At 40.3% G+C, this 12,279-nt stretch overlaps 1 protein-coding gene across 5 annotated transcripts in view; it reads right to left on the reverse strand.

Annotated features, from left to right (window-relative positions):
• MATR3 (matrin 3) overlaps positions 1-12,279 on the reverse strand; it is a 25,701-nt gene continuing 13,422 nt past the window's right edge. For all 5 annotated transcript variants that reach the window (XM_059860004.1, XM_059860005.1, XM_059860007.1 and 2 more), the window contains 12 exons: positions 11,840-11,881; positions 11,485-11,588; positions 10,300-10,352; positions 9,703-9,828; positions 9,000-9,125; positions 8,647-8,817; positions 7,321-7,452; positions 6,085-6,128; positions 5,227-5,617; positions 3,260-3,653; positions 2,552-2,673; positions 1-1,068 (listed from right to left, as the gene is read on the reverse strand). In XM_059860004.1, the coding sequence (XP_059715987.1) occupies positions 1,018-1,068; positions 2,552-2,673; positions 3,260-3,653; positions 5,227-5,617; positions 6,085-6,128; positions 7,321-7,452; positions 8,647-8,817; positions 9,000-9,125; positions 9,703-9,828; positions 10,300-10,352; positions 11,485-11,588; positions 11,840-11,881 (1,756 nt within the window). In that variant the 3' untranslated portion in view covers positions 1-1,017. The remainder of the gene's footprint in view (positions 1,069-2,551; positions 2,674-3,259; positions 3,654-5,226; positions 5,618-6,084; positions 6,129-7,320; positions 7,453-8,646; positions 8,818-8,999; positions 9,126-9,702; positions 9,829-10,299; positions 10,353-11,484; positions 11,589-11,839; positions 11,882-12,279) is intronic.

Below are 12,279 nucleotides of genomic sequence, written 5' to 3' on the forward strand. Positions count from 1 at the left end.
TGTGGTCTAGCTTTGTTTATTGGGAATCACTTTAGTAACCTGAAGTCACAAATAAGCAGTAAATAACAAAAACTACAGATAAACACAGGTTACACATGCAAATTCCTGTTCACATCTCACATGTGCAGGTACATTAAATGCACAGTTCTAAGGAGTCTTGACAAAACCAGGTTTTAACAAAAAAAATGGTGTTAAAATGCAGGTATGAAAACTTCCATGTGAAGAATATAAAGACACCTTTGTCCCTTTTAGGACTCCAATGCTGCTTTTGATATACCAGAGATGTACGACAGCGACGGGATTCAAGTAAAAGCAGGAAGAGCTCGAGGAAATAATATTGGTCAGAGAATGGGCATTTACTTCTCACTAAAAATACAAGGAATAGCTGAATAGGAAAGTCTAGCAAGAGCTTAGGAAAAAAAAAATCACAAAGTTGTAAAGCTGACTAATCACTAATTTTCCTATTTGCTATAGATTTAACAGCAGTGACATTAAAAGAAACTGCAATTCAACATTTAAAAATGCAACTTACATTTAACGACTTTTCCAAAGTGAAATGCAATGACAGCCTTACACTCAAAATTAAACAGCTGCTAGGCTCAGACCAAAATACGGAATGTTCTAGATAAAATAAAAATACAGTATTACTTTTCATTTTTTATTCAGAATGGAATTGAAAGACAATTTCTGAAGCTTGAAAGTAGTAAGTTTCATTTAAACGCAGTTTTCTTCTCATAGATGAGCTTTCCACAAGGGTGCAAGATTTCATTTTCTGTAATAGCTTGAAGTGTCAAATGAAACGTTGTTGCCATTCTCACATTAAGAACAAACTGTTGTCATTAACTTAACTGCATATGCTTTTTGCTACAACATTTAACACATGAACAGACCTATAATGCCTACTGTATCTCACTAAAACAAAAAAGAATACAGTATTTCCATCTACTACTTGTACTGCTTTTAAAAAAGATTAACATTAAAAACAAAGCCACGTTTTCCTTATATCCTTCCTTCTCTTTAACCTTCTTTCTTTTGCCTGAAGTCTTCTGCCATTTTATCCAGAATTTTCTGTTGGAAGAAAGCAGTTGTATTTGGGATCTATTTAAAGAGTTTCTCACAGGCACAACATGAAGAACAGAAACATAAATCCAATTTCCAAGTTTAAATCTGTGAGCATCAATTGCAAAGGTCATACCTAACAAGGCTGGCACTTCTCCCCACCGTGGAGTGGAGCTCTCCTTGGCAAGCCAAGGGAATTCCTTTCCCTTTTGTCATGGACTTGTGACATGACTGAGCCACTTACCTGGGTGGAATCTGCCCTCTACAGAGGCAGGGACACCACAGCTCAATATCTCCCCTCCCTGGAGAAGGGTTGATTTGGACATCTGAGGAATTTGGTACCACTTTGACATGTGGCAGCAACATCAATTCACCTATTTCATTCTCCCAGCTCTCCAAGCAAAGGAGACTCTGAGCTCCAAGCAAGTCCCACTTGAAACAGAAGCTACATTCCCCCCTTCCCTCCCCAATTCCAAACCCCACCACAGTCACACAATCACCCACAAGCAGCTCACTGATCATTTCTGCCATGAAAAAAGCAAAGCAAATCATGTTTCATTCAAGTAATAAAGCTCACAAATTGGCATTTCCCCCCCTTCCCTTTTTACATCAAGGCTTTAATGTCCCATAAGCAGGTACCTCAATGGAAAAAAAAAAAAAAAAAAGAAAAAAAAAAAACACTATGGTGATGGATGAGGTGGATTTTCTTCCTACAAGATCCTGCATGGGAATTGATTTTCTGATCTACTCCTTCACAGTGTTGTCTGGTGACAATTTCTGTGCCATCTGCCTCCCTGGGCCCTCTGTTTATTTAGGGGTTCCCTGGTACTGCAAGAAAGCAAATGTTTGAATTATGAGGTGCCACATTCTCCTTCTCTGTGGAGCTCCTGGGGTTTGCTTTCAGCTCAGGGATCAACTGCCCTGAAATGCATTAATGTGACACTGCAGGACTATCAGAATTCCTTTGGGATTGCCCCTTCCTGGAGGTCATGTTTGCAGCTCACAGTATGAGGTTACAGCAGCAGCACTGTCACTCATGCCATGCAATCATGTGATACCTCATCCAGTTAGAAAATGGAAAAAGTGCTCACAAAATCAGAAGTTGCAAAGGTTTTTCCTTTTAAACATATAAAAACTTCATCTTAAGCATTGTTGACTGGTTGAAAACACACTCAAAGGGACAACTGGAAGCAATCTGGGCCATCTGTATTTACTCTGCATCACTACTTCTAAGCCTGGCCTTATTCCAACTGGAATTCCCTCTTTAATCCAAATTTGCAAGATAAAAAATGCTGGAGCCACTCTTTAAACTGTGTATTCTGCATACTGTTTTCACAAGATGACATTTTGAAGAGGTCTATCCAGAGTTAAAAGTTATTGAATAAGCCAATTTCCACTGCCTGAAAGGAATTTTTGTTCTCAGTCCGGTCTCGTTGAGCTCTATTCCCCAGAAAGAATCAAGCCATTTAAAATGAACAAGTTTTTGCCTTACCTTCAACTTTTGATAATGAGGAAGGCTGCTGCAATGGGTCTTTTTTGCAACATCTTCATTTGTGTAGAACAGGGAACACAATTTGCAATAAAACCCTGTTTTGGGTACCACATAATTCACACCTAGAGGAGTAAACACCACAAAATAAACTAAGAGATCTACTCTACATCATTTCTTTTAATGTCATATGTCATTTCAGCTAAATCTTAAAACCATAATTCACTTTACATTTAAAAGCTGCTTTATCTTTAAAAGTCTCTGTTTTAGTTTAGTCAAGGAGGGGCCTAGTAGTAACTAAATATGTGCAGGTTTTTTTTTTTTTAATTTAAAAATCAACCTTTCAGATTAAGAGTCCATTTTTATTGGGTCCTTCAAGAACTCACAATGTTTTGTGATCAGTTTTGGAGTATTTAATATGACTCTGAACTATTACCACTGTTGTGCTTTGTGCTAAAATTGAATTTGTGTTGCTAAAAGATACCTTTGTCAATTTTGCCTAAGGAAAGGGTTATGAAAAACGCTATGAAAATAAGGAAAAAATGAAGAAAATACTGGGTTTAGGGCAAGAGTGAAGAAGGGGGAGGAGGGGAAAGCCCTAAAATGAAAGGCTATGGGGCAATGTATTGCCAAAAATAAAAGTCAGATGAAATGAGAAATGCTACTGCGATGCACAGAGACATTTTGGAAAAGAAATGGAAACAGCCTTACCAACAGGAACGTTTGGCTGGTACGGCCCAATCCTAAACTCATCTGGGATAAGAGCTTTCTCCAGAACACTCTTTGTTTCCTGCTCGCCCTGGGGGTCTGTGCTCTCCTGGGTGCTTTTCTCAGCATCCTGTGCTGTCGTAGCATCAGAAGCTTCAACACTTTCAGCCTTGGCGTTCTCTTCGCTTTTCGTTCCGTTTTCTAACGTTTCACTCTCCTGCTCTGGCTCCTCAATCTTGTCCACCTTGATCTCTGCCAGGCTGTCCTCGCTCTTGCCCGCAGCCTTGGCAGCCAGCCCGGACTTGCGCAGCTTCTGGTGGTCAGAGTCCTCCTCGTCACCCACCTCGTCCAGGGTGACAAAGCCCTCCATGCTGCGCGGGAAGCCGCCCACGTAGCGCTGCGGGGACAAGGGGGCTGTGTCAGCTCAGCCTGAGTGCTCCCCTCAAACCCCCCTGAGCTTCACAGCACAAATCCCTTCTCCAAACTCCTCCTACGAGAGCTGCCTCGCTCACTCCGACTGTTACTCAAGGTTTAACCAGCTCTTTTTGTACCCCGCTGCCCCAGAATCAAGGATTACCTTTCACAGTGATGGGTTTTTCTTGCATCAGGAGCGGCCACTGTTTCACCACAGCAACATAATTTCAACTTAAGAACAGAGCCAAAACCACTTAAATTCTCAAGATGAAAGTTCTTTTAACATAAGTACCTTCAGTGAAAATAATTTTGGAGTGCACAAATTTTGTTTCTATTTGAGAATCCTGTAAGATCCTTGAATTCATGGCCGAAACAGAAGGCAAAACCTTACCAGAACTATTCTGTCCCCATTAATGAAAGTTCATCAAAAAGAATTAAAAGCTCTTTTCAACCAGTAGAATGCTTGGAGCATCCATACTAAAACAACCACTAAAACACAAACAAAACCCAACCCAAACCCACTGACCACCCAAACTGCGAAAGCCTCTGAAAATCCAGGTTTCATTAGAAGAGGGACTGTTTAAATTTGGAATTTTTGGAAATGCTCTTGCTGATATGGAGATATCACTATCCCATGTACTTGACAGCAACTGAGAGCAGGACTGAGGCAGCATCAGCTTTGTGAATGTGGGTCTTCAAAGAATGAAGTTTGGCTCTGAAGCAGTTTATCACAGCCAATGCCCACACACCAATAAGCAACACTAAGAAAACTGGGAAATGCCATTTGCATGGCCAGTATCCATCTCAGCACCATTAACCAGGTTCCTGACAAGGATCCCCCAAAACTGAGATCCATGCAAATCTCATTCATTAATTAGGGACATGCCTCTCTTGCAAAACAGCATTCCAACAAATTACTACAACTTTGCACAGCACTCCACAGAACTGAGTATGATTAACAAAGCAGGCAGGACATAAAACCCACAAGAGTGTGGGATGATGTGGTGAGAAAAGGAATTCACAGCAAGTAGTCTGTGACTGGAAACCAATTCCTGTCATTCTCCAGTGGGAAAGGGGCCCTGGCTAGCTGGAGATGGCCCTACCTGCCCCTCAGTGTAAGGTGCAAGCTGTAGATCCAATTCTGTCCAAGCCCAGATTAGCCTCAAGCCCCCAGTACATTATTTTTTTGAACATTATTTCTGGCTCACGGGTAACTACAGACAGTTTGCTGAGAAACTGCTCAGGAGAACACAGTTCCTGGCTAAGTATTAATCAAAAAAAAAGGGTGAAAAGCAAGCAAATCCCCAGCAAGCAACAAGGCTAGAAGTCCCAAAATTAAAGCTTCTGTCAAAACACAATCAGGGATTTATAACTGAATCCATGTGCAAGCTACACCCAGTGAGATCCTCCATTTTCTTCACAGAGCTTTATCACCTGTTCCTCTCCAGACAGGTGTTTTAAAGACCCACAGAGGAAGGTCTGCACCAGAATGTACATGGTGTGCTACATAAGTTAGACTGGGCTTGCCCCACTCAGCAGCTCACTGTGTGAGTTACCTTCTTAAGCTTTTTCTTGGCTGCTGGAGTGGCTGCAACATTCCCCTCAGTTTTTACAGTCGCATCATCAGGTGTGTCCTTTTTTTCCTCAGTAGCCACATCAGCTAAATTGGCAACATCTGCATCCTCTCCAGCTGAGCTGCCACTTTCTAACAGTGCTGCTGCCTCCTCCTCATCCACCAGCAGCTCATCTTCAGACTCCAGGAGTAAACTGGGCTCATCTTGCTCTGTCTGTTCCCCACTTTTGGCACCTGAAGGCTCAGCAGCATCCTCCTGTTTCTCCTCTTTTGCTTTTTCTTCTGTATTGCCACTTTCAGGTTTCTGAGCAGGTTCTGTTTTGGACTTCTTATCACTGGGAGAATCTTTGCTGTCTGGGGAATATGTTCTCTTTCTGTAAAGAACAAAGAACATTGCTGCTTGTAAACCTGGAGAGAGCCCAGAAGTTACAAAAGAAAAAGATCATATTTCTTTACACAAGCCTGAAAACTGTTGTGTTTCAGTTCAGAAGATGGAAAGCTGAGGGAAACCCTGAAGGACATCATTCTTCAAAGATACAAAAGGCTGCTCCAAGGAGAAATTATCCTTACGAGACAGGACAACTGCTTGTGGGTTTCAATTGCAGGAAGGTAAGGCTAATTAGGGACTGCAAAGGATTTCCTGAGGAGCCTGAAGAGGCTGTGAAATCTCCATCATTAGAGGAAGAGGGTGGGTAGCATATTTGAAACAGTTAATCTCTGGGCACAACCTCCAGCCATTTGATCTCAAAGCTTGCCTGACTTTTGTATTGTTTCTATACTCTGAGTAAGGTATTTTCATATTTCCTTTAAACAACATCATGCTTTAACACTAGAAAATTACCTGGTTTTATCTTTTTTCAGCAGTTCAACTCCTTTGTTGGGAATCTAAAATAAAATTTAAAAAATCTGTGAGTTACAGCAGACTGTGACTTACACAACTACTGCAGCATTAATTCAGACAAGAAACCAATCCAGCCAAGTGCTTCCAGCTACATTAACCCCTAGGAACTCTGTCCATGCCACCCACCAACTGATCAGTAAACCTTTATTTCATGTCAGACAGGATGTGACCAAACCTCTGCCTTTATTCACAGTAATTAGTCAATACAAAACAAATGGGATAGCCTGCTCCAGAAAATTCACATACAATTCCTGGTTTGTTTATGAACCAACAGCATGTAGTGCAGGCACTGGCACAGATCAGTCCTAAGCTGTACTTTTCCCCATCATTACTGGAAAACCTTTAGCAGACTCCCATCACTTCACCTGTTTATGAATTACTGAACAGGAAATGTCACCTCTAGGCAGTAACAAGGAAATCTATTCAAATTGCCACTAAGCTCTCATTTTGCTGCACAACCATGTGCCTCAGTAAGATTTCTTCAAGCTCCACAACAAAGCTGATGTTTCTAGGAGACAGCCTGACAGTACAGATTTCTCCTGCTTTCATTATCACAGGACTTTATTATTATCACAGAATATTCTGAGTTGGAAGGGACCCATAAGAATCATCAAGTCCAGCTCTTCAGTGAATGGCACAAAAGGGTTGAACCCACAACCTTGGCATTATCAGCACCATGCTCTGACCAGCTGACCTCCTCTCAGTTTTCCACCTACTGTCCCAGTCTGATGCAGAACCACCTACAATTGCATGAATATTACCCTGGTGTTATGTAAAAAAACCCTTCAGTCAACCTCTCCCTCCTTTATGTCAGCTGCACAGGCAGAGGTGCAGTTCTGATACATTTTAAGTTTTCACAAACCTTCTTCATTTTCAAATATGAAGGGGAAAGAAAAAGGATCCCACATTAGAGAATGTTCTAAATGGAGTAATTTTAATTAAAATCTACATAATTTACTCCAAAATCTGAATTTCAGTACCTGGGTTTTGTTTCATCTGAAAGGAATATCCTTTAACTTGTCTCAACACCAGACTCATGCCAAGTAACTGCACTTGAGGAGCCAGAAAATATTACAGCCAACTGTTTAATTTTACATGCAACACTGAGTTTTCAATAAGCAATGGCTGTCATCTACTTCCCTTTACATCTTCAACTACAATTTAAAAAGTCCTTACCCTTAACACCAGTTTCTTGTACTTTTCAGATAAATCCACTTTCACACATCTGCCTTGGAACCAAAGAGCTTTGTTGGCACAATGCTCAACCATGGCCAAAGCATCTTCTCTGGTCTCCATCTCAATAAAGGCCTGAAAAGATTAAAACACACATTAAAAAGGACTCTGAAACACACGACAATTTTCCAGATAGTGTTTTAACTTAAAACACAGCATTTCCAAATACAAAAATCATGAGGTTCAACTACATCCATCCTCCCCAAACACTGTAACATTTACCCAAGTGCTCTACAAACCCCAGCTTTTCCATTCAGAACATCTGTCCCAGAGACAGTTCTGAAATTAAACAGGCATTTAAATAATCTGCCAAAAAAGCCACCATAAAGTAAAATATGATTTAAATAAAAAAGTATCAGGACAATGAAACTCTTATTTAGTGCTTATGTACCTGGGAATTTCAGGGGAGCTGTAAGACTACCTCAGTGTTTTATTTTTGCTTTTTGAGAGAAGGCTGAAACAAAAAGGCAGCAACTGCTGCTCCTCCATCTCTGTGAGGAGATCTCATGAGGCTGCTGAATGAGCTTTCAACAAACACATCTGGGTTGCAGTATCCTTGCCAAAAAACTGAAAGCTGTTTCAGCAGCCAACTTAGACAGCAAAGGGATTTTGTTTTTCCAGTGAAATAAGGTCAGGGAAGACTTCCTAGGGGTCACACAATAGTTTAGTAATTTTTCACTTCTCAAGTGTGGCATTAGGGGATTCAGGCACCCATCTCTTTGTAAAAGCAGTGGAACTTTTTACTCAAGAGAGCAATGAACTGGGACAGTAAAGCTTAAAAAAATTAGAGCTAAATAGTTTAAACTCCTGTATATTTATAGAAATCTTGTCCATGCACATTAAAAGCATTTCACTATACACACAATGGTCTGTCTTCAAACCTTTCTCTTCCAAGCTAGAAAAGCACAGCAGGACAGCTTTTGTTTAGTTTAAAAGAATGAGAAATAAAGGGTAAATAAAAGAAACATGTAACAGTGGAATATATTCGTTTCATAAGTAATGGTTTTTCAGCCCTAAGAAAATAATCCCAAGGCTCCATGCAGGAATCTGGATAATCCAATAATTAAACCTCCACGCTGAAATACATTTTTTCTGTTTTTAAAGCAGCTCATATTCCAGGGACATCTCCCAAGAAGCTCCAAAGCAAATCCCTGACCTTGACAGACCCTGTGTCATTTCCAAACCTATGCCAGAGCACAAAGTCCACACATGCCCCAGCTGAAGGTGTAATTCCTTCCCTGCCCTACCCCAGGGCTCCCCTGCAGTCACCTGGCTCTTCATTCTCATGAGGATGTAGTTCTTGATCTTCCCGTAGGGCTCGGCCAGTTTGAGCACGGCGTTGTCAGAGTAGCCCGAGTGGGGCAAGTTGCTCAGGTGGATCACACGACCAAGTTCTGGTTTTGGTGGCTCAGTCTTTTGGTCAGGTTTACCCTCAGGTTTCTAAGATTAAAAGGGAAAGACATTTAAGACCTATATATAAAAGATACATAGGTGACTGTCCCTTGATTAATCTGATGCACTGAAAAGTACAGAAATTAGGAATAACTAAAGTGCAGCAGCCTCACAACACTGACTTTCCCAGATTAAAATAAGGCAATGCTAAAAAAGCAGAAGTGTTTTACCTTTATTCTCTTGTATTTCTGTGACAAGTGGACTCTGACTGGTTTACCAAACACCAGGGCAGGTGTTGTTGAATAATATTCCACTGCAGCCTGGGCATCTTCAGTGGTTGACATTTCAATAAATGCCTGAAATCATACAAAACCAAATTAAGTGCTGCTCTTTCAGGAATCTAATTTAGTTTCAAATTTTTAAGCTTTTCCATGCTTTCTTTTAAAAATAATTGCATCAGAAATAAAAACTGCTTTTTGGTTACAACATGAACTGACCTGCAGAACTTGGCAGATACTTTATTTAGGTGCACAAACAGAACTATTTCATTTGTTTACATTCCACCTAGAATTGGATTCAAAACACTCAATTGCTTCCTGCTTTTTCCAGTTCTACAGTCTTGCTTTTTTTCACACTTCAAAATAAGACACACTCCATAATACAAACCAAGATCAAATAAGCTTTCAGATAGTTTTCAAATGAGAGCAGAATGTGGTGGTGTTGAGAAAGCAATGAACAACCAACCAGGAGGATTTTTCAATATATAAGTGAAAATGCAGTAATGCAGCATTTCTGGAAACACACTCCCTTCCTTTCCCACATGCCCCTGATGACAGATGGGGCATCTCAGTGGGTGGCTGAGCAAAAACAAAGCTCAGACAGTGACAGGAAGCCCATCAGACACACCAGCAGTGCCCTGGGACCCAATCTTACCTCATTGATTTTGTTTAGAATCAGGTGATTTGTGATTATCCCAAAGGGTTCAACGAGCTGAAGCAGCTGATATCTCAGGTTCTTTCCCCTCTGGAAATCCATGATGTGCACAACTCTGCTTGTTTCCTGTTGAACACAAAGCAAGTGCACACAGCATGAGAAAACCTGAGTACCAGCAAACCTAAATCCTGCCAAGGCTCTGCTCTACTGGTGTAACTGTTTAAAATTTTAAAAACTATTGTTATCTATCTTCACTAGTGACCAAAGATGCATCCAGAAAAGGCACAGAATTTCTATGGATTTCCAGAGCAAGATGCCTGCCATGCCAAAGCTGCCTTTCCTGAAGTTCACTTCCCACAGCTTCATCATGAGGAGAACCTCTAAAGTAGTTCTGTACAGTTTTGGAATATGTAGAGTACTCAACACAACAAACTCCTATCTCATGCCAAAGTGTCAGTACTTCCACACACATTCTAAAATCTCACTTCTAAAACAATCAATTCATTAAACAAAAACAAAACCCACACCTTAAGCAAGCACAGAAGAATTATCTAACAAAAATGTGAGTTAAAAGGAAGAAAGAATTTCAATACTAACCACTCTGCCCTTCTGCATGTGTCTGGGTCCTTGCATATTTCCATTTCCAGCTCCTTAAGAAATTAAAAGAATGAACAAGCTTAGTTCAACCTGTAAGACTGGGATTAACATGTCTCATCACGAGCTCTTAAAAGATATGTCACTTGTAATACCAGACTGAGATCAAGTTCTAAAAATTAATTATTTCATTGCACTCTAAAAAGGCTTCTTTATTTCAGAGCTCTTGTAACTTGGGGTCCTCATTCCTGCTCCTTCTCTTCACTCTAACATTGGAGAAAGAGCTGCATTTATTGCTGTTCAGGAACAGCAGCGAGTAAGCACAGCCCATTGGGAAAAAAAAAAACAAAACCTCCTGTTTTAAGTAAGATTTGCCAGAGGAAAACTTCCCTGTACACAAAGGATGTGAAATTTCTTTATTAAAGACACTCTCTATACAATTTAAGTTCTAAGACATCACCAATTCAATCACAATACCCATTAAAAAAAAATCCAAAAACCAAACACAAACAAAACCCCCTTTCAAATAGTTTGGCCTATAGTTAAATCTGAGATATTTTAAAAAAAATTAATGATGTTATTTTAATGTAATAAAGTATGAATGCATCTATAATCTAAAAAGTGTCTAAAATATTTGTACTCTGTCAAGCTATCCAGGTAAATTAATTAGTTTTGCTCTTTTAGTCATTTGAACTATCTAAAAGGTAGAAGAGCATCAGGCAATAATCTGATTCTTAGCCTCCTTTCCTGAGAGGAAGAGGCTTGCATCATCCATCTTCCCACTTCTCACTTCTATTCCAATTTATTTCTCATCTTCACTTGAAAACAGGGGAAAAAAACCATTTAGGACACTGAATTCTTACCAGAAAACTCCACCAACATGTAGCTACTCAGAAGACAGATAGAAAAATCTCCTACATAGGAAAAAAAAATCCAAGCACTCAACACATGTAGATTAATCTCAGTTAAAAATCAGCAGCCATAGGGAGTTGGCAGCTGGCAAAAAGGTGAAGTGTGGGAACTCAGTACCACTCTTTAGTCCCACCACAGCCAAAGTATTTTAGCTCTAGTGCTGAGAAAAACATTTTCCTTCATTGTTTTAGAACACCAGTGACAAATTAAAACAAGAGTAAAAAAAAACCCAGCTAGAAATTAAGCCAGGTGAAGGTAGGTGCCTGCTGAGGTTACCTCTGGGCCCAACAGGAGGTCCTCCAAGGTGGAATGGAGGTGGTGGTGGTCCCAAAATTCCTGGTGCAGGGTTTGTAGATTGCTGCAACATAAAGGGATCACCCCTAGAAAGAGGAGAAAATACACTGTCATTTTAAACCAAGAAACTGTGAAGCTTTCATTCACAAAACACCCTAATTTCTGCATAACTTCTATGCACACAACTCAGGCAACTTTGAATGCTGCCCTTCAGCTGGAAAACAAAGGGAGGAATCCATTTGAGCCAAAGGAAATGTGTTGCTGGACATAAAATGTTAGGAACTCCCTCTGCTTCAAATAAACAATTATAAATACTTCAAAATTAATTACTACTTACATTCCATGTCCTGAATCACTGTCAGGATTCCATTCTGGGTATCTTAAAAGAGACAAAATTAAAAGAAAATGTAAGAAACATGCAATCTCCTCTAGCTGTGTAACACAAGCAGTGATACCTGGAGGTGTAAGACAGCTGCAGCACAGGCAACGCTCCAGGGCCAGAGCCATGAGCAGCCCTGACAGAAACTGCTCTTCAGGACAAACTCCCTACTCTGTTTGCAGAGCTGCTGGTTTTACAACCAAAATGTACAAGTGGTATCAGTAACTACAATTACAACAGATTCTCAACTGCTAAGTTCCTGCTGTTACATATACACCAGTGGGATTTGAAAGCTATAAACCAGGATCCCTTTTTGTCCTGAAGATGCTCCAAGTTGCTTTTATCCCCTAGAAGGCACAGTAAGTTTTCTAAACTTGCTTTGTGCAACAGTTATTTAA

Source organism: Haemorhous mexicanus, chromosome 15 (assembly GCF_027477595.1).
Source record: "Haemorhous mexicanus isolate bHaeMex1 chromosome 15, bHaeMex1.pri, whole genome shotgun sequence".
In the NCBI taxonomy this organism is placed as follows: domain Eukaryota; kingdom Metazoa; phylum Chordata; class Aves; order Passeriformes; family Fringillidae; genus Haemorhous; species Haemorhous mexicanus.